General features: G+C 33.9%; 1 protein-coding gene across 3 annotated transcripts; it reads right to left on the bottom strand.

Annotated features, from left to right (window-relative positions):
* Positions 1-14,504: 14,504 nt before the first annotated feature.
* Positions 14,505-17,460, bottom strand: LOC110905978. 3 transcript variants are annotated; one of them, XR_004879412.1, is made up of 3 exons: positions 16,479-17,460; positions 15,331-16,398; positions 14,505-15,039 (listed from the first exon to the last, which is right to left on the bottom strand). XR_004879412.1 is itself a non-coding variant. In XM_022151354.2 (3 exons), the coding sequence occupies exons 1-3, from the start codon at positions 16,517-16,519 to the stop codon at positions 16,035-16,037; spliced, it is 315 nt and encodes a 104-aa protein (XP_022007046.1). In that variant the 5' UTR covers positions 16,520-17,460; the 3' UTR covers positions 15,704-16,034. The 3 variants fall into 3 exon arrangements, 1 of the variants encoding a protein (XP_022007046.1); XR_004879413.1 differs by having other exon boundaries at positions 14,510-15,039; positions 15,955-16,398; XM_022151354.2 differs by lacking the exon at positions 14,505-15,039 and having other exon boundaries at positions 15,704-16,193; positions 16,284-16,398.
* Positions 17,461-23,348: the final 5,888 nt, after the last annotated feature.

The following is a 23,348-nucleotide window of genomic DNA, read 5'->3' as shown; positions in this document are numbered from 1 at the left end:
ATTAAACCCGTATGTAAGAGGTGCAACGAGATTAGCACAAGCTTCAAATTTGTGATAACGTCACCATGAGGTGATCGTAACCAATAAATGATTCAGTGGAAGTGAAAACCAAACAAGTTTGTTATGGATCTGAAATGGATGAAATATTTGACGGAATGTATTTATTTATGAACTTTTATTTGTACTAGGGTCAAATAATAACTTAACTTAGATATTATATATCAGTGACTACGTCTGGAATCATCTCTGCTTCTTGTGTAGTAAGTACGTATGCTCGCGGGTTCTTCTTAGCTCCGTCTGTTGTTCTAGCCTTGTTGTCCGATACTTTGGTTAGTTTCGGGCAATATAGTTTGATGTGTCCGGTTTCCCCGCAATTGTAACAGACGTTAGTTTTCCTTCTACACTCTTCCTCTATATGCCCAGTCATCTTGCAGAAGTCACAGTAAGGTGTTTTCTTAAAACGACATCGTCCTGAATGCTTTTTGTTACAGCTTCTGCAGATAGGTTGCTCCAATGACGGTTCAGTTTCTTTCTTCTTGAATTCTTGGAAAATTTTCTGGGCTAATTCTTTCTTCTTGTTTTCTTCTCTTGTGCGGATTAGTCCATCTGTCAGCATGTTAGCTAGTTCAACTGCTTCCTCAATAGTCTGTGGTCTAACGGCTTTGACTATGTCTCGGATTTCGCTAACTAATCCCCAAATATAACGAGAAATTAGTACGGGTTCTGGCGAAGCCAGAGTTGGTACCATTCTTGCATATTCGAAGAATGTTGTCGTATATTCACGACAATTCACATCTATCATTTTATGATTTAAGAATTTGTTAGTTATTCTTTCCTTTTCATAAGGAGGACAAAATTTTCTTTCTACCATTTCCTTGAATTTTTCCCAGTTTATGGCATAAGCCATGTCACTTCCTTTTGCTTGAAGAATTGTATTCCACCATTCTAAGGCTTCTTCCTTAAAGAGGTTAGATGCATACATCACTTTATCTTCTTCGGCACACTTGCTGATTGTAAGAACAGCTTCTGTCTTTTCCAACCATCGTAGAGCAGCCGTGGCACTTTCACTGCCCGCGAACTCGGTTGGTTTACATGCTAGAAATTCTTTGTAGGTACACCCGAGAATCATGGCCTTCTTCTTCTTGGGAAATGGGGTTTTGGTAATATCATTATTATCACTATTGACACTATGGTTAAAATTATCGTCACGGGTATGCTTACTGCTCATAGCTTTGGTGGATTCTACAGGATTTTTAACAGCTTTAATTATTAAAGGTAAAGCATTAGCTATTCCTTGAGCTATTAGATTTTCTATAGCATTTTTATCCAAAGGATTTTCATTATTAGTATGAGCTTCTGGATTATGTGATACTTCATTCGACATCTGGATTGCAAATATTTTCACTTATTAATATCACAGAATAATTAAAACAAAATAATACCTCCAGGACATTATATGTGCATATTGACATATACATATTCATGTACAACACATAAGTTAATTTGTATTAGTTTCCTAACTTTATTGTTTAGGTATTAAAGAACACCTAATTAGTTTAAACAAGTGGCTTAACTTATACTAAGGCATCTTTTCTTATTCAACATTTGAATGTTATCAGATGTGCTACCAGTTAATAGCAATCTCCTAACTCTTTTAATTAAGTTTAAGTATTATTATTACAACACTTATAGGCTCAAAGTAGTGGCTTAGCTCTGATACCACCTTCTATCACGACCCCCGACCCACCCTGGACGGAATCGGGTGCCGTGAGCAGTCCAGTGGTACCGGTGATTATTTTTTGAAAAACATTGCAGCGGAATTTTCATCAGGACCGTGAGTTAGGAAAATATCAGAGTTTAGAAAACACCGGATTTTATTTAAATAGATGGGATAAACCCCTGTTTTATAATGGTAGCTTTAGTAAAGATAAATTTTATTTCATAAAACAATATTTCTTAATAAGCCACATCTTGATGCCTTTTAGTGACGTATCCATCTTTTATTCCAATCTACTGTAATTACCTGAAAAGTGTTTTTAAAAACATTTTATCAGTAATAATTACTGGTGAATTCATTCCATTTTATAAAATATATTGTTATACCTTACAGCATTAAGATTTTTATATTTACCCAACTTAACCAGTATTTGTCCCATGAGTTAGTTCCGATGTAACAGTAATCATATCACTTATTGGCTTACTTTCATCCAATAGTGAATTTTATCAAGTAATTATATTGTACTATTATTCAATTTGTCTGTCACTAGGCGATTCCTGTGACGGTGATCATATCACTGTTGATCATTCTTTCAACTAGTGATTCTAATCATAACACTGTTGATCATTCTTTCAACTAGTGCATTTGATCATGTCACTGTTGATCATTCTCTCAACTAGTGACCCTGGTCATATCACTGTTGATCATTCTTTCAACTAGCGATTCTATGCATGGCACTGTTGATCATTCTTTCAACTAGTGCTTCTGGTCATGTCACTGTTGATCATTCTCTCAACTAGTGACTCTGGACTTAGTTGTGTCCGGTGACATTACTTTGTCAAATATATTACTTATGGCACAAAACCATTCAATCCCTAAAATGACGTATATCAATTTATGCCAAACTTATTATCACTCATCAAATATAATACGTTAATTATATCAATATTTGATGTGATTAACAATATAATCTTCGTATGGTAGGATACCTTTATACTTGCTTATTTTATTATGATATACTTTATAATTCTATTAACGATTTAATGTTAAAACAGTTATAGGTTATGGATACTGGGGTATAATTCTTACTGTGATTGTGGTCATGCTTTTATTAGCTATCTTTCTGGCAATTGTAACGAGGATCAGATAATATATATAACTTCCTACACCAGCAATTATTTATAGAATATAAAAATTTAATCACTGTAAGTATAACAGGTAACCCTTTACGATTTTGGAAAACTTTTGTAAATATAATTATATCACAAAAAGGTGACAAAACAGTGAGAAAAGAGAATGGACTTACAAACGGTGAGAAAAGAGAAATGAACTCACATTGCAGATTTCTACGGGCAAGGTTTAGTCTACAGGTAAGCCTTGATATATTGCCGATTCAATTTGAGCAGAGTCTAGCCTACTGATTTGCCTTGATTAACCTAATAACAATGCAAACAAACGGGATTGTAACTAATACAGCAGTTACGTCAATTCACGAGATTAAACCCTCACAACGATTAGTACGGTGCAATACTTAACAATTCAACGGATTCACAATGAATAACAGAGCATAGTCCGAATTCGAACAGCACTCAAATATTCAAATCGAGATCACGACGAATAGCAAAGTATAAGCTCAATTTGAGCAGCACTCAGACAATCATTGGATAGTTACAATCGATCGGACGTTGAATCGTAATAGCGATCGAGTTATTACCCTGATTGCGGCAGCGTTTCGTGAATCGTGTGTGTTGATAGTAATTTACGTATAACTTAACGTATACTGTGAATTTCTACGTCGAAGTAAAGCAGAATGTCAAGTGCCAGGCCCCTCTATTTATACCCAAATTTTGCACCTCCCGTGTGTCGCGGAAGAATCCAAGACCTGTGCCGCGTATCGCCTGGGAAGTCAAAGTAGGATAGGGTAGGTTCGTGTCCAACATAGCCTTGGTGAGTCAACGTACAACGAAATTCAATTCCTACAGCAAATTATAAGGATAATCGTTGAGTGGGGAATACCCCCCTCTGAGTTTTAGGGGCTCTGATCCTGATTCTGATTGTTCTGAAATTCGTAGGGTTTGTGCAGAATCACTTGGGTGTCTCAATTAGGTTTTCCTATTGAATAAAATAATACAATAATTAATAGTTTTAACGAGGGTTGTTACAAGAATAACATGTCAAATATTACACATGAGTGACATACATGTTTAAAAGAGCATAAATAAGAAACAAATAAAGTATCATGTAGTAGTTCAAGCAAAATATACGAATAAGGCTCTAAAACTATAGACTAGGTTAAAGCATTCCTACTTTTCCTAATTCCCTATAGTTATGGCTCTGATACCAATCTGTCACACCCCAACCAATGGCGGAAACATCGGGATGAGACGAAGTGTGAAGATTGCTAGAGACATCATAACGCTATTTGTGACAATATTTAATAAACCGATTTCATTTCATAATTCATTTGTCAACATTACAAAGAAATCAAATACATCAAGTTCAAGGGAAATACAATACAACATAATCCAAATTGATACAACGATTAAACCTAAACGTCTATATGTGTATCTAGGCATCAACGCTACTTCATTTCATAGCATCATCCTCCTCAACCTGTAACATTTTTAAAATAAAGTTCAATGCAAAAGCAAAGGCAAGTATACAAGTTTGGTTCATACGTATCACAAGATAAGTTTAAACAATTCCATGTGGCAAGCTCTTGATACGAGATAAGCAATAAAATTGGCATGTGTCAAACATATCAAACCAATAATGAAACGAAATATGCTCATCACATAACCACAAGTCTACGGGTGGGTCGTTAATCCTATAGCGCTATATATGTCATGGTTTGGCTCGTACGAAGTTACTGATAAGTCTAACACATAATGTCCTCAACCCAAGTTTAAAGTATCAAGTAATCAAATAAGCATGCGTGCAATAGGAATGTTTATGTATTATGATAAAGTTTGTGTGTAAGTTTATAAATAACATGTTACACCCCAAAAAGTGGTAAACGAAAAAGGGGTTCAAGTATACTCACAAAGTTTGCATATGCTTTCCGATTATCCAATTGTTGACGAGTAGAGATTTTGAGTCCGAATGTATAAGGGTTAAAGTTCAAGTATGCTTAGAGTCGAGATCCAGAATAAAACAACATGAAAGTATTATATCAACATAATCATCTTCAACACATAACACTTGTATGACACTTGGTAACCACGAGGGTTATAATAATGTTTTCATGAGTTGAACACTCATAAGAATCATAACAAGGTTTAGGTCCTAGATGATGTCCTACTACTTTGACAAATGAACATGAATTCAACATCAAAGGATCGAATGTACATAAATATTATTTAGGTTAGGAAGTATATACTAATAAGTCCTTATTACAAGTATTTCAAGCATGAGGTAGAAGATTTAATCTTCATTTAGGTACCTCAAATGTGTCATAGAAGTCATGTAGAAGGTAGGAAGAACAAGCTCCCATTTAGGCACCTCTTATGTGTTCACCACTACACTTGATGTAAAAACAACCAAGGAGGGTCTTGAACAATATTAAGACAATAATAAGAACAACTATACTATGAGAAATCATCAAATCATGTGGGGATTCTATGTTGGATAACCCAAATTGATCCATAATCACTCCTTCATCAAGCTTGAAGCTTGAACATGACTTGTGGGTCAAAAACCCTAAACAAAACAGAAAGTATTTGAGGAGTATCCTCTGATTTTGTATGTCTCAACCTTGTTTTTAAGCCTAACTAACCATAGGAGTGGTTATAAGCATAAGGACATAGGTTTGAGTGAGTTAAACTCATGTCTAAACAAGGATTAATGAAAACAAACTTAAACAGTGGACTTTGAAGCCTTTTTGCCGGAGTTCCAGGCACTTGTTTGCTGTGAAACACCCCTAGAATCGAGGCCAAGGTCAAGCCAAGCGTTCTGGAAAAAGAATGGACCAAAACGGATAAGAAATGAAGAAGTTATGCCCATTTTCGTAAAGCTTGATGAATCTGCTCGAACCTGAACTTTCAGCAACGATTTTGAGTGATTGAGAGAGATTTAGAGGTGTTTGTAAAGTGAAAAATGAATGGGGGAAGTGTGGTTTATATAGGGAGAGATTAGGGTTAGAGTTGGTTGGCATTTAATACAAGTAGTTGGTGGTTTAACCCAAAAAAAGAAAAAAAAACAATTTAAAATCAGCCATGAAGGCTGTTCGAACATGGCTGTAAACAGCCAATACATTTCTTTTTTTGTGTGTGTTGCAACTTAGTTTGAGTAGGATATTTACTAAGTTAAGTTATATTAATGGATTATCTAACTAACCATATGATATTATGTGATTGATTGCAATATTATGATAAAAAAATGACAACTAAAAGCCATAAGGCTTGCGATCGGACAAGGGCTGTTAACAGCCAAATTTATATTTTTTTGTTATCCTTTTTAACATGTAAACTAGGTAGTGCATGTATTATTTTATGTTAGGTGTAATATCTTATTTAGTTATTTAACATTAAATTAGTGTAATAAAGGACGAAGCAATTAATTCCATCCATTTTAAGTCAGTCATATGTTGGCTGTTAGCTTCGATTGGACAAAAGTCCATCAAGACCTTTCCATGTTTTGGAAACAAATTAGATTATAATAATAATAATGTAGGTTGTGTATTATTAATATTAAGTGATTTATTAATCACATAAGTATAGATCAATGTTTAATTCCTACAACACATGAAGTTAAATAAGTTTGTGTAAAATATAGTATAGGTCGTATGGTGAACATAGAATCAAGTGTTACGTATAAGATATCTAGAATTACGTAATGATTGCAAGTTACACATGTGTTTACAAGGGTACGAGTTTGTATCGAATATATATAAGGATTAAATGTTATAAAAATTAAACCAAGTATAATTCGTATAAAATAATTAATTTTATTACGATCGAAGTCTCGGATTACAATGATACGGAACGAAATAGCAATTACGATACGGATGTAAGTTCCCAAAAATAGGTACACGAATAATATTTCTAATTAAACTAAGTTTCAAAAGACGAGGCGTTACACAGTTGCAGGGGTAGTACCAATTAACTTTGCAATGCATTCTTTTATGCCCTTGATGTCAGCCTGTGTGTCTTTGTATCTTGCTTCAACCATAACTCTAATTACTTCATGTGGGAATTGAGTTGAATCTCAGCCAATTCCCTTTGAACTGCAAGAATGGGTTGTACCGAATTCCAAAGCTCTTGGCATAACTGCTGATGAGAAGGTCGACTTTTGAAAGCATCCACCAACTGCTTCAATTGATCTTTCATATCAGCAACAGTTGTTTCCAAGTTAGATATCATGTCCGTCAAATCCTGGTATTTTAATCCATCACCTAACTTAATAGGATCACCTGAATTCCCACCAGAGGTGGTTGTATCTGCTTTTGAAAGAGGAGGTATCTCCAAATTTTCATTAGCAGATGCCCCTTGTTCTTGGTTCTGGGTACTTCCCTCTGCATCAGTGGTTACCTTAGTGATCTCACCCATGGTTAACTTGAACTCACCAGTGGATACCTTGATAGACACAACAGTGGTTGCCTTCAAGGGAGTCTGACTGATGAAACTACTGTCCAAATGTAAATCAGTGGATTTGACATTTGTAGTAGCTGCTCCACTTGAAATACCATCAAGAATTTGCTGAAATTCAAGAGGTGTAGCCTCCTCAACTATTTCTGGGTTAGGTAATTGAAAAGGTTCAGACATAGCTATTGTTGAAGTTAAACTCTCAGTAAAGTGTTCGTGGGAAGGATTGCTATCAGTCTGAATGTCAATAGCTTGAAGCAGTGTTACAAACCTTGGTGGAATAGAAGATGTAGGGATTGTTGTCGAAAGAGACATTACCCCGGGAGAAGGGTTTTAAGTATACTCTCATATGAGGGTATGACATCATATTGTGGTGTCCCTGTGCATACAACATGTTCCTTTTGTGAGGAATCATGAGGAGTTTGGTTTATGGGTTGAGATCTTTCCACATGTTGTGAGGAAGTAGCAACAGTGGTTTGTAGTAACATCTGTGTTGTCACAGGGTTAACCTCTGGGATCTCATCTTCCAGATGACCTGTTTTACTGGTTTCAGTGGGCTTTTTGTATTTTGTTTTGGTCTTTTTGAGTTTTGTTGGTGGGGGTTTCACAGCAGTGGGCTCAGCAACAGAGGTTTGAGGAGCAGTTGTGGACTCATCTAAAATTTGCTCATTCCCCTTTGCTTCAGTTTTGGAAACATCTGACTCTTTAGCCATAAGGCGAGTAAAAGTTTCAGATGTTAGACTATTCATTTTAATAGCTTTACCTTTTTGAAAAGCTTTTTGAGAAATATGTTTTTGTAGGTAGTAGCTTAATAGTCTAGGAAACATAAGAAAACCAGCAGGTTTCTCCTTTTTAATAGAAGCCGTTTTCCCCTTTTTAATAGAAGCAGTTTTCCCCTTTTTAATGTTTTTTAAATTTGCAACCAAATCAACAAACAGTGCCTGGGAGTAGTTAATATCAGTATTTGTCAAAATTGCATACCCCAATGATGAATTTTCAAAGGTATTTCATTAAAAGATGTAGTTTTATTTGAGAGATAGATTAAGAGAGTATGGAACAGGAATTTCATTGGTGGTGGAAAATTACCTTTAAACATAGTTGCCTGATTCAACTGTCCATCATATCCCCTCCCCATCAAGTATGTTTGAATCTCATTTTTCGGCAAAGGGGTCTTACATGCCAAGTCGTTTACCTCAAATGTTGTTGATATGGTACTGGGGGTAATAGCAACCAATTCACCTCCGACTTTTGAAGTTATACTTACGGCCACATTGTTTTGTTGTTCAATATTCGCATTTGCCCAAAAATCGCGAAGCGTCTCTTCGTAAATGGGTGCGTCGGCGGTAAGAATGACCTTATATTTTGATGATGTAAGAACATCAATCATTGAATGATAGTGAGTATTGTTCTCGGTTTTCTCAAAAATAGCCAGGTAGTTATGGGAATTTTTCATCATCAAAGCCATGATCAGAATTGAAAGTTGCGAGAGGTTGACGAAGAAGTGTTGAAGAAGAAGGTGGAAACCGCTCTGATGAATTTTAAACTCGAGATGAAAGTAAAACCTCTGTTTGGGGATGAACAGGGGTTTATAAAGTAAAAAAGTGAATGCTGACGTGTCAGAAGTTACAAAGATCTGATGGCTAACATCTGTCCACGTCAGAACCTCTGCTCTGATAATGGATGACAGTTGTTTGAAAACCACTGTTGGCCAACAACAGATGTTAGGCAACATTAGTAACTCAACAGTCCTTAGATTAAACAGAACCTATGAGAACAGACAATACCCTTCAACAGTGTTTGGAAACCACTGTTGGCCAACAACAGATCTTATGCAACAATAGTAAGTCAGCACTCCTTAGTCAAACACAGGTTTGGAAAACAGTTGTTTTCAAGAGACTTTTAATATAAACAAATAAATTGATATTAAATATCAGCAACCATTTAATGCAAAACATTTAAAAAATAAATTTTCATGGGAAAACTATAAAATTAAAATGAAGAAACTGAAAGGACAAAGATCTGTTGAGTAATAACAGATGTTTAGAACTTCTATTGTGTTAATCGTTGACAATTCTTTAGAAACTGCTATTGGGAATAACAGATGTTGACAACAGTAGCAACTCAACAGTCGTTACAAAAAACAGAAATTATGAAAACAGACAATACCTTTAAACAGTCGATAAATCTTTTGCCAAACATATGTTTTAAAAACAGTTGTTCTCAACAGACTTTTAAAGATTTTTGTCAAATTTTTTCAAAATACCTATTTTTTAAGAATGTTCAGAATTCTATTGTGTCAATGGTTGACAATTCTTTGAAAACTGCTGTTGGGAATAACAGATGTTGACAACAGTAGCAACATAACATTTACAATAGCAGGTATCAACTCTAACAACTGTTGATGCTCAAATTAGTAAAAATAAAATGATCTACAAAGATTAATAGAATTAAAATTTACATATCACATATGACGGTAGATAAACAATTACATTGAGAACTGAACAACGAAATTTAATAATCTTCAGCTCTTGAACAGTAGCCCTATCCTCATATACTTTATCCTCAACTTGCTTGATAAAGCGATACTTTAAATCATAAGAAGCTACAGAAGGGTATGATGACATTTTTAACTTGTATATTTCTTCAAGTCTGATGTAAAAGAAGGATACAATGGTAGTAAAACGTGATAAAAAAAGCTTATGCACTGTTTTTGAAGTCTGAAGTGCAGAAAGACATCACCATCAGGTGTCTGGACACTTGGTCTCTCGTAAACAGACCAAGATGCAGTCCATCAAAACACCTCTTCACCTCTTGAACAGTAGCCCTATCCTCATATACTTGATCCTCAACTTGCTTGATAAAGCGATACTTTAAATCATAAGAACCTATAGAAGGGTATGATGACAGGCTCTCATAATTACCATTAACTTCTTCATTTATTATAAAGATACATTTTAAACACTATAAAAGGCTGATGATTAAGCTGATTGAAGAACTAATATATAAAATGGACATCATCAGCGATAATAAATACAAGAAAACCTGGAACAGCATCGGCGTTTCATGAAGTACTCCACTTTCTGCACTTCAGACTTGAAAAACAGTGCAGAAGAACTCCCCACTGCTCGCTCAGAAAAAACAAAGCTGAAATATATCAACACCTTAAAATAAATATTATCAACATATATCAATAGTTTAAAAGAATCCACAAACCTAAAATAACCCGCAACTGATTGTTTGAATTCTAAACAACTCTGATTAGGCTGAAATATAAAGCGAGAATTAGAATAGATCAGTTCAAATTTTAAGATTCAAAATCAGAGAAAATAACATACCCTCAACGATGTTGCAACAATGATGTTGGGAAAATTACGTGAAGTACAAAAAGCTGTAATCGCAGATGAACAAACTGAAGATGCAAATTATGCATCCTGTAACAATCTATCTATCTATCTATCTTACTTTCTATAAAAGGAGAAATCTGAGTGACACGGTGGCAGCCGAGGTCAAACGTTGGTGTGTGAAACAAAGCTTAAAATGAAACAACGATGTTGGAACAATGATATTGGAACAAAGAACTGTAATCGAAGATTAACCTGCTATTTGAGTAAGAGAGATATGATCGCAAATATAAAGGAGATAGATAAATTGAAATTTGAATGTGGAGCCAAATTCATATATGTTATTTATAGGGAGCCAGATTCATATGTAGTTTGAATTTGGAGCCAGGATTTTATATTTTGAATATGGGCAGATGTTTGAATTGGTTTTATAAATAGCTGCCCATTTGTAAATATGGGCAGATGTTTGAATTGATTTTATAAACAGCTGCCCATTTGTAAATATGGGCAGATGTTTGAATTGATTTTAAAGTGACTTTCTAGATGTGGGGCAGACCTTTGAAAATTAAAGTATTTTATATATTAAGGATTGTGATGCGATAATGACATAAGAAAAGCCTTGTTGGACAGCCTCTATGGCTGTCACCTCAGCTTTTCTTATGTCAGTTAGATTTCTCCTTTTATAGAAAGTATAGATAGATATAACTAGCGAGAAGCTGGAAAAAGAAATTACAAAAAATCTCCAATGTCAAGCGCACTTATATTTAGGTCGAAAGATAAACATATGGTGCATTTTGCACTGCTTACAGAGAGTCCGGCCGCCCTTGAAGTTAGGCCATTTCAACTATTGCTAGTCCCCGGATTAGAGCACACCAAGCCCAACAATTTACCTACTGAGCAATTTGTTTCATGCTTAATAATGAAACATTAGTTAATAGTTAGAGCAAAAGACTAGAAAGCAGACTAGAAAGCTTATATGTTAAAATTAAATTCGGCTTAATCCAAATATCTTATCAAAAATGGGTATTATCCTTACCCCTTCCAATTTACTTACAAAACTAGACATCAAGATTGGCTCAAACATAATGTCCGAACACTTTAAGGATTAAAATTCCTTTAAAATGTTTTTTTACGGTTTTACATGTTGTTGGTTCCAAATTTTAATCTACAAACAGTCAAAACTCTGAAAACAGAACTGTAAGCTAAATCTTACATATTTCAAAAAGTCCGACTTTTTATTTTCCAATTTGGGTTGTTTAGTTAGTTTGACGGTTTATGAACCCTTGTTTCTGATTCTAGATATATAAATGGAGTACATTCAATTCCATTTATATTCTTTTATTTTGAAACATTTCTTCCTTAACTAATTTTATTTTCTTTTTGAAAAAAACAATATATATGTTTCTGAATATAACTAAACACCAAAATACTTGTAATAAACTTTTAACTTAATATAATGTTAATATTTTTTGTAATCTTTCTTATATTATAATCCAAAACTAGTCATTAATGCCATTCGATTATTCAATTTGGTTCGACCAGTGTACTAATAATAAGGTATCTGATTCGAGACCAATATGGTTATGAAAACATTGTTGGAGACCTTTTTATTGCAAGCCCCGATGCAATCGAATTGAGTGTGATATACGTTTAACCAAAAATCCAGAAGTGTGAACGAAACATAATACAACAAGGGTATGATGGATTAAGTGCTTTTTACAAGATAATCAATTGAAAGTTTGAGTTATTGACATTTTGATCGGGGCAATGGTAGGTTCTTTTCGCCAGGTTCTACACGTGTAACATGGCTATCTTCATTCTATGTGGCTCGTTTCAAATGATTAATTGTTGATTACCCTTAAAATGATACTTCTTCATGATGGTTTTATTTATTAATCAATTTCAGATGCAATTGCTTGTTTTTTATATAGGATTTATAAAATTAACCATTAAATGAGTAATTTCATGTACCCTTATAGTTAAATAACAATTAATAGATACTTAATAGATGGATAACCAAATAAGCAAGGAGGCGGTTTTTTCATAACAGATACTTGAGTAAATTACTTTTTGAGTTCCTGAGTTTTAGTGGTTTTAACACCCTGAGTCCCTGACCGTTCATTTTATAACGTTTTGAGTCCAATTTTATTCATTTTATAACGTTTTGAGTCCATTTTTGTTTAAAAAATTGGACTCAAAAGGTTAAAAAAAATGGACCCAAAAGGACTCAAAAGGTTATAAAAAAATCGTCTAGAGATCAGGACGTTAAACATTTTGATTTTAGACTCAAATATTTAAAACAACTAAAACACAAGGACTCAAAAAGTAATTTACTCTAGATATTTAATAGATGGATAACCAAATAAGCAAGGAGGCGTTTTTTTCATAAATTTACGTAAAGGTTGTTTTTTGGCAAAAAAATGAGATCAAATTAGAAGCACATAGCGGATTTGAAATTGGGAATAACGAATTAAAACAACCCCATAGCACCCTTAATTTACGAATTATATCACGTCACTCGCAACTTTCAACTTATTTTTTTCTGAGACTCTCTAACTAACAGAACCCTAACTCAGGTAGCTGATGTCATATGCCACGTCACTAAACAAGTGCCACGTCATCAAAAAAGCCACGTTAGATGCCACGTCATTAAATAAGTACCACATCAGAGGCCACGTCACTACACAAGTGCCATATCATGGCGGACCCAATGCTTTAGCAGCCATAGCACGGGCTACGGCTCAAGTGCGTATTTATAGTGTATTAACAAGAATATCCATAACCAACCCAAACTTGTAGAATAAGAGAGCCCGATTGAAACAGTGGCCCAATTGCCCAAATTATTAATAATATGATTGAAATTGTGGCCCAGTTAGTTAGGTATTTGTTTACTTGATTTATTTATTGTCGATCTTTTATATTGTATGATTGCACGGTAAAAAAAAAATTGGGATACCCCTGATTTAATGGGCTAGTTCCGCCACTGTACCATATCATCAAAAAAGACTAACTGGGTTTGGATTCAGTTAGTTTGGGAGTGTCAGAGAAAAATTAGTTGAACGTTGGGAGTGACGTGGTAGAATTCGTAAGTTAAGAGTGCTATTGGCTAAATGATGAAAGTTAGGATTATTTGAATCCAATAACCCTTCAAATTATCATCTGAATTGCTTTTATATGAACCAGAAGTCCAGATTGATGCAACATTTCCCATACATATAATTCATGTTCTTTTAGTTTGGTACATGTTCATTACCAATTGAGTTCTCAGTTCTCATTTACACCGGGAACGAAAGGCGCACAAACTAGCATGAGTCTGATTCTAGGCCCGACCCAGAAAAGCCAATAAACTAGATATGAAAAGCCATTTCCAACTTAAAAGTCTTGAATAATAAACAAACATCAAACACAGTTTTTATTTTCTAATCTACTTTTGCATGGCCCGGGGTTAAGCCCATAGCCTGAGAATGCCTTACACTAAGCCCGAAAACCTGATTTTTTTAAAATATCTAGTCCTTTTGGTAAACTAGTGGGGAACCCGCGCGTTGCGGCGGGATTAACAACTTACACCCCTTTATACTCGTTTTCTGTTAGTTTATCAATCCTTCCGTATTATGTTAGTTGCATTGCATGTTCAAATGGGTCATTGATGGAACAACTAATGTCCGTAATGAAAATGATACTTTTTGACCATTTAAGCGACCAATTTGTTTGCCTGTCTAGTAGACCGCCATGCCTAACAATCAACAAACTAACAGAATACATTGTAGCATAAACTTATATAAGTAAACTATCAATTATACAAAATTTTTAGATACAAAAGAGTCTCTAAATTGATTTGCGCCTTGTATGATGATGTAAAATTGAAGGTCACATGTAAAATCTTATTTGAAATTTGATATGGCATATGGAATTAAATAATAGGGTAATCATGATGATACTTCGGATCAACCGTTTAGCAGCTAATGGACTTGTTAACCGTGACAACGAACTCTACATATCATGACCAAGTAAGGTCTATAACCACACTACTAAAACTATAAACGAATACCCATTCAACAGTATATAACCATAAGATTCAGTAAAAAAACTAAAAATTAAGGAAACATAGAACATACAAACTATCCGGCCCCTGCTCCTTTATCTAGTAGAGCATCTCACGCTCCAAAGCAGGTTCCTGGTTGAGAATGTAAACAATCCGACCACCGGTGTCGGAATAACCCAAAACATTCTTGAGCAAACGAGGAGAGGGTGCATGCTGTCCTTGTCATTGGACATTTCAGCAGAGAGATGCATGCTAAAGAACTCCACCCTGTTACCAATACTCTTGGTTATGGTTGGCCCGGGGAAAGATGCGGTGAAAGGTTCAAAGTCCAGTTCCTGGACGAAGTTGCCATTCGACCTGCAATCAAAACCATAATTTTATTAACCCCTGCTGCTGCATAGTTAATTAAATCAAAATCTAAGTAAAGTAAACATTAGTTTTTTCTTCATTAAGCAGAGTAAATCTTCATAATTCTTACACTCTTTTTGTTGACACCACAAGTCTTATTAACTATTGTTCTACACTGATCAGTACTTTTCTAACACCTCAAAAAAAAAAAAAAAAAAAAAAAAAAAAAAAAAAACCATTCTGGATGGTTGCAAGCATATTGGCGCCACTTGTGTTTTTCAAAAAAATAATTTAACATACCCAGGTAACCTCTCATCTGCCCTAATTGGATTTAGGGCTTCAAACGTCGTTCCCCAGCTCAATTCTCCATCACAAAAGTGATAAAACTTTAGTTCAGATTGACAAACACATAAAAAGACTATTATGAAAGTAAAGGTTAGCTTTTTTTACCTGTTCTGAGACTTGGCGTTCAAACAGTGAATTAGATTTGGATTTAGGATGCAATATGAAACCACAAAACCATGTTAACATTGTACCATTGACTTCACATGATTACATACAAGAAACAAATGACATAATATCAAAGAAAAGACAACGAGATCGTCCATGCATGCAGATCCATAGTCAAAAATTTGACATCCAGAGGCTCCATTATAGTTCTGGTACTAAGTAATAAACAACACTTATAGGATCGATTGAGATTAATCAACGGAAAAAATAAATTGGCAATTTCAACCTGTTTACTTATCAATGGGTCGTTTGGGTTTGGTACTATCTTAAACAGATCAAACAAAACAACTTAGCTAAAAGGTTAACAAGTTAAATGGGTTGAAAGTTAACAAAGTCTATTTCACAACTTGGCGTACTGTTTTTATATTAGCTGGCCCCTCCCAATTTGACTCGTTTCTTGCCAAAGTAGCTCACCTTGTGCATAAAAGGATGTGTTCAGGTTTTAGATCACAGTGTGTTAGTATAAGAACAACCACCTGCCGTGCCACCGTCGATCATTGATTATCGGTGGCAAAACCCTGAGGAATCGTTGACGGCATCGATCGGCGCCAATAACTCACGGTGAAGAAACAGGAAAGGAAACAGGTTGCAGTTGCCCGCTCACCAATGGTAACATACTTTCTCGTTTCCATTATTGATCTGCTGATTTGGCCCTACATGAGTTAACACAACAAGTAAACACAATAACTGCCCACACTCTTCATGGTCATGGCTGAAAACCAGTATAGAAGCATGGCACCAACTTTTAGACCCATAAACATTTTTGGTGTTGAAACATCAACTGTTTTGATGTCTGCACAGCTCACAGAAGCTCCAAACAGTGCTAATGATACCAGTGCAGCTGACAGTAGCAAGTCCCTACAAGATAATAAAAAATATAAATAAATGACCATCAGTATCAACATAATTAGAGTTTTGCAGTATAAAAAAATAACCACCTTTCCAAAGGCGGTACTGTTGCCGGCAGCATCATGGGCATTAGTCCTCTCACGGATTCTATGACTCATACATGCCATCTCAGCAATAAAGCCAACATTGTCAATTAAAAAAAAGTAGGTTGAAAAGATATAATGATTAAGCAAATGTAGTAAGCATACAAGAAAAGGGAACCACTTATGAACTAAAACTAATCACCTTCTCCACTAATGTTTGAAGAAAAACTAACTTTGATTATACAAGTTGGTGTTTTATTGTCTTACCTCTCTTGTCATGGCAATGGTTCCAAAGCATTGAAGGGTAGCTTAGTTTGAGTCTTGTACAGGCCAATGTCCTGCATATACAAACGGGTCAATCTGGACTGCATGGTATTTTCAGCAAATAAAATTATTCTTAATATTTTTGTTTGAATCATTATCGTAATAATAGTTTTTTGTATCATATTTAACATATTAGTTATTTTCAAGTATAAACATACGGAAAAGGTCAACCCATGTTTAGCTTACTTGCAAAGTTGATCCATAAACAAGTATCTTTTCACCTTCTACCATAATTTCCAAAGGTATAGACGATTAAAGCCCATAAACAAAATAGTATAGATTTTTGTTTTCCATAAAAAGCGAACATCTCTCGTGAACTTTGAAGTAAAAAAAGCAACTCATACGACAATATAAAGTGAAAGTGAGCGATTACCTGTGTAGTATGTGGGTTAGCTGTAAAAATGGCTTGTTACAAATTACCCATAGTTAGAGACTCGCAAAACATCACAGCTTCAAGGGAACAAAAAAAAATATATTTAAATCTAGCAAAGCTACAATTAAAAAATCGCCTACTTTCAAGTTTTTCATGAGCATAAAAGATCTAAACCTAGAAATAGACCAAACCGTCATCTGGTATACAAAGAATGGAGTCGCTCGTAAAGTACTCGAGATCAAATATACAAAATATATTATATAAACAATGAAGTCCAAAAGAACCATATTGCGCACATTTTAGCAAGCCAGTGAAAAATATGTTGAACGTTGGGAGTGACGTGGTAGAATTCGTAAGTTAAGAGTGCTATTGGCTAAATGATGAAAGTTAGGGTTATTTAAATCCAATAACCCTTCAAATTATCGTCTGAATTGCTTTTATATGAACCAGAAGTCCAGATTGATGCAACATTTCCCATACATATAATTCATATTCTTTTAGTTTTGTACATGTTCATTACCAATTGAGTTCTTAGTTCTCATTTACACCGGGAACTAAAGGCGCACAAACTAGCATGAGTCTGATTCTAGGCTCGACCCAGAAAAGCCCAATAAACTAGATATGAAAAGCCATTTCCAACTTAAAAGTCTTGAATAATAAACAAACATCAAACACAGTTTTTATTTTCCACTCTTGCATGGCCCGGGGTTAAGCCCATAGCCTGAGAATGCCTTACACTAAGCCCGAAAACCTGATTTTTTTAAATATCTAGTCCTTTTGGTAAATCAATCATCACATATTCGATGGTGTTGGGTGTCGTTGATGTCGTGGGCGGCGTCGCTGGTCTTATAGTCCGGTCACAAGTGTCACGACAATAAAAAAGTCCGCTTGGCTAACACGACAAAGATGGATCTTCCACTTTGGATTTCAATTGCACTTACCTTTGGTTATTTTATAAACACGTGTTTCTCCATGATGTTTGTTTGACATACTGTACCAGTCATAGAACAAATTGTCGCCTCTTAGGAAACTGCATTACAACCGACTCTAACATCCTAGGGATATTTACACAAACACTGATGTAGTTGTCAGGGGCGGATCCAGCCCACATTTGTGGGTTCTAAGGAAGGAACTCGGTGCTTTTGGAAAAAATGAAAAAAAAAATAGTGAGAACCTTATAGAATTTAAAAAAATAGTGAGAATTAAAAAAAAAAATTAACAAAAGAAACCCATTATAATAAAATCCTGGATCCACCACGTAGTTTTCATCTTCATTATTCATCCCCTTCTATCTCTGATGGTTGATTGCAAAAAGGTCTAATACTCTGGTTAAGCCCATACTTTTTAGGCCTGACTTTTATGGGCCAAGACTGAACCGAGCTTTGTACACTTCCAGTGGTGGATCCAGGATTTTTCGTCAGCGGGGCCTAAATGGGCCACCTTAGAACGACTTGGGTCAAAATGGGTCAGGTCAAAAGTTAAACTTACAACCAAAATATGAGTTAAATGGTTGCTCAGATCATCATCGAGGTTGTTTCTTCTCTTTGTTAGTCCTTTTTTTCTAGTTAATCTATACTATATAATAAAAGAAACCAATAAGTGACATGTGTCATTCATAGAAGGCGTCTACATTTGTAATTTCTTGCCTTTTCATACTTATTTATATCAATTAATTAAATATTAATTAATTAATTAATATTAAATCTTATCTTACTTTGAATGTCGGATAGAATCATTCTATTTTTTCTAATAATATATTATCTTCAAATTTAAGTTATAAATATTCTATTTTTCCTAATAATATATTATCTTCAAAATTAAGTTATAAATTAAAGATATTTTTTAAGTAACAGAACAAAACAATAATCTTAAACTTAAAAAACAATGATACGCTCATATAAAAAATTTAAAGTACAAACAAAATATACAAAATAACTTATTAGACATTAGATCGAACTTTAAAAAAAATACTAATTAGGAAGAGAAGCTAATATATAATTCTGTTTTTGATTTTTCAAATTCGGGTTCTAATCAATTCGAATTAAACTTAACCAAGTTTGTGATTTGATTCGAATTAAACCAAACCAAATTTATGATTTTTTAAACGAATCCAATAGCATAATATTTACTATACAAAATTACATTTATTTAACCCGTGTAATACATGGTGTTTTTAAATATATAACTTTTTTATTATTTAGTATATATTCGCCCCGCTTGCGGTATGCGCATATAATATATATGTGTGGACGCTCGAAGGGCAAAAGTGAAATTGCACTAATTTTAACGTTATTTTACTAAGTTCGTGAAAATAACGTTAAAAGCGGCAGACGGTTAATAATGCATCATCATGTGGTGGCGTTATAACAGAAAGACAAAAGAGAACATGCACTAACCGGTCTTTTTCCCGATTGCTGAGTGTTATGTGCCTTATGTCCAAGGCTTGATGCAAAACTACTATCGAGCCCGAGGTCTCACTGAAAGCAGCCTCTACATCTTACCCTCCTCAGACCCTACCTTAGCTTTGCTATTGGTGAGATTTACTGAGTATGATGATGATGATGATTTAGTACATATAATTAGATTTATTCAACCCGTATAATACACGAGATTTATAAGGATATAACTTTTTTATTATTTATTTTATAAAATTACATTTATCCAACCCGAGTAATATACAAGGTTATAAAATTACATTTATTTAACCTGTGTAAGACACGGTGTTTTTAAAGATATAACTTTTTTTATTATTTAGTATATATAATTAGATTTATTTAACCCGTACAAATCACGAGTTTTTATTATTTGATATATAAAATTACATTTATTCAGTACAACACATGAGATTCTTAGAGATATAATTTTAATATATAAAATTATATTTATTCAACCCGTGTAATACACGAGGTTTTAACCTAGTATGATTATAAAGAAACAAACAACCAGCAAACGGATTGGATGTATGGTTGGTATCGGTGCTGGTATTGTATCGAACAGGTACCGTATCATGTATTACCAAATAATGTATAGTATAAACAATCAATAGATGAGATTCAACATATGAGATTTTTACCTATAAAATATAATATTTTTTTTTCAAAGGGTGCGTCCGCCCACACAGCCTATAACCTAGGTCCGCCCAGTATTACCAATTCCCATATTATAAATTAGGAACTCTTTGTTGCATTGTGGTTTGTACCCCAAGCTTGAGGAGTATTTCAAAAAAAAAAAAGTTTGATTTTTCATTTTTAACCCAAATATTTGCATAGTTTGTATTTTAGCCTCTTTTAACTTTAACTTTTAACCCAAAGTTTTCAATCTTTTATAATTTAACACTAACACTTAATTATTTACAACTTTGGTCCCCCATACTTTTTTGTCTTTCGCAAGTTTTACGTTTCGTTCTAAATTTTGCGAGTTAACACGTCGTAGCGTGCATGTGAGGAAAAAATATTTGACAAACCCGTCGCAACGTGTCCATTTTTTTCCCTTTTGACAAGTTCGCTGCAACGAGCGGGTCCTATATCGACTAAGTTATTATTTTCTACGTTTTACGTTTCTGTTTAATTTCTCCGCATTAACACACTGTAACGGGTGTGCGTGGTTCAACGATTTTAAATCTGCTTTTCGTTCAGTGTATTTTTTCCCATTTTATCTCTTTTATTTTTACGATGTTGAGAGTCGATGCCGTTGTGGCATTGGTGCTACTTGGCACGGTTTACGAATGTTTTAAACCTATGAAATTTTTTACTAATATTTTGTTTCAGTTTGCCCCTATACTTCCTTTACTTAAAAACTATTTTTTACGTGCATATTTTATGTACGGGTAGGTATAAATATGATTTTTTCTACATTCCGACGTAAACTTTTTTTATAGATGAGTCAGGTCAAATAATACGTTTTCGTTTAAAGAAACCATTTTTACGTGCATATTTTTATGTACGCTTTGGTATAAATTCAAGTTGTTTTACGTTTTGACGTAAACTTTTTTGGGAAATGATTTAGGTCAAATATAATATTTTCGTGTTTATTTTATTTATGTTTCGTAAAGTTTGTTTCGAATCGAGTGGAGTCAAATTATGATTTTTTTTCTCTCTTTTTTTCGAAAGCTCTAATTAATCCCTTTCGATTACATGTGCAGATTTTCCTTCATACCCGTTACGTTTTCTATATATGAGTTGGGTCACATATAATACGTTATGGTCGTTCGATATGAATTTGATTTACTTTACGTTTGATCCAATCACAATGTTTATACAGGTTACATTGAGTTCAACTGGATACGTCGAAAATATGTTTTCATATAGTTAATGCATCATATAACGTTTGGACCAATCCATTCAATGTTTACGATGTACCCGCGCCACAACGCGGGCGGTTCTTAATCCTAGTTTAGAATTATTTATAAACAACCGACATATCTTTAGTCTAGTAGTATCAAATATTACCCAACAACCAAGAGGTGGGCCGTGGGTGGGTTCAAATAATCAAAACTCATTTATTAAATTATTAAATTTATCAAATATATATACTATATAATAAAAGAAATCAATTTTGGGACACTTGTCATCATATTAGACCATTATCTTATGGATAATTATTATTTAGTTTAATCTTTTTCAAATTAATTATAGATAATCCTCCTATTAAATATTATTTAGTTTAATCTCTTATAGATAATTATTATTTAGTTTAATTTTAATTTAATCTCTTCTAGAAAAAAAATTCATAATTATTTATTAACGAAACATATTTTTTTAATAAAATATCTAACCATAAATTTTAAAATTCGTTTGATGAAAAGGGAACACACTCAAATATCTTATTTATTTATTATGGGGATTTTAGTTATTGTCTATTAGTTTATTTTAAGAAATTTATACATAGTTAGGTTCAATATTTGTTTTGTCATATTATTATTATTAAATTAAATATATTACTTGATTGTTCGTACTTAGTTCCTTAATTTGTTTGTCATGTTATTATAAATAAATATATAACTGGATTGTTATTACTAACCACCTGTAATTAGAGATTAAATTCAAAATTTTGATAAATCACAGGGATCATCCATATGCTTTACTAAACATATTATTTTTTCATAATTTATTACTATCTAACTTTATATATATATATATATATATATATATAGAGTGGGGATCCTACGGAAAGTGTGTTTTTCCTAAAAAGTGTAAAAAGTCATAAAACACAATAATTTCAGGCATAAAACACACCTAAAATTCACAAATAATAGAATGAATATTACTAAAACACCATATTCAAACTCTAATAGTCCATAAAAACTTCAAACACACCATTGTAGAACTATGCATATAAAACACACAATGCGAAACAACATAAAACACAATAATATTTGTCATTCCACAATCAGAGCCTTAACATCTAAAACACAACACAAAACCCTCATACATGATGTTTTAGTAATCTTCATCATATTATTTGTGGGTTTTTTGTGTGTTTTATGGTTGACATTATGGTGTTTTATGACTTTTTACACTTTTTAGGAAATTTGGACTTTCTGGCCAACTCCTATCCTATATATATATATATATATATATATGTAAAACAAAATGTTGCAATACGTCGCTATATCATTTTAAACGATTACATGTTTCTTTGATAATTTTTATAATAGTAACATAAATCATCTTTATATTAACTCATTTCTGTCAATTGGGTATATAAACATCTCCATCTTTGATTTGCAGTTAGAAGAAATATTTATTATATAATTTAGATTGTTCAACCCGTGTAACACACGGGGAACTAACCTAGTTTATATAAATATATAAATCGTATCTAATTCTACACTTAGGTGCTGTTTGTTTTTTGGCCAGAAGTACTTCTGGCCACTTATGTCTGCGCGACGCAGACGCGCGCAGACGTTTGATGTCTGCAGCTTGTTTGTTTTCTCGCAGACCTTTAATTAAAAAAGGTCCGCGAGACCTCTTCTTGGAGCAGACATGGACCCAAGTCTTCTCCTCGCAGACGTTTACCTCTTCTTAGCACCACCTCCACCTTCGACACCACTGCTCCGCCACCACCTCCACCTTCGACACCACTGCTCCGCCACCACCTCCACCTCCGACACCCCTGCTCCGCCACCACCTCCACCTCCGACACCATCATCGTCATCATCTGTTATCATCATCATCATC

The sequence above is a fragment of the Helianthus annuus genome, chromosome 14 (assembly GCF_002127325.2).
Source record: "Helianthus annuus cultivar XRQ/B chromosome 14, HanXRQr2.0-SUNRISE, whole genome shotgun sequence".
NCBI lineage: Eukaryota > Viridiplantae > Streptophyta > Magnoliopsida > Asterales > Asteraceae > Helianthus > Helianthus annuus.
Note: the sequence above shows the minus strand (reverse complement) of the source record. Positions and strands in the feature narration are given on the sequence as shown.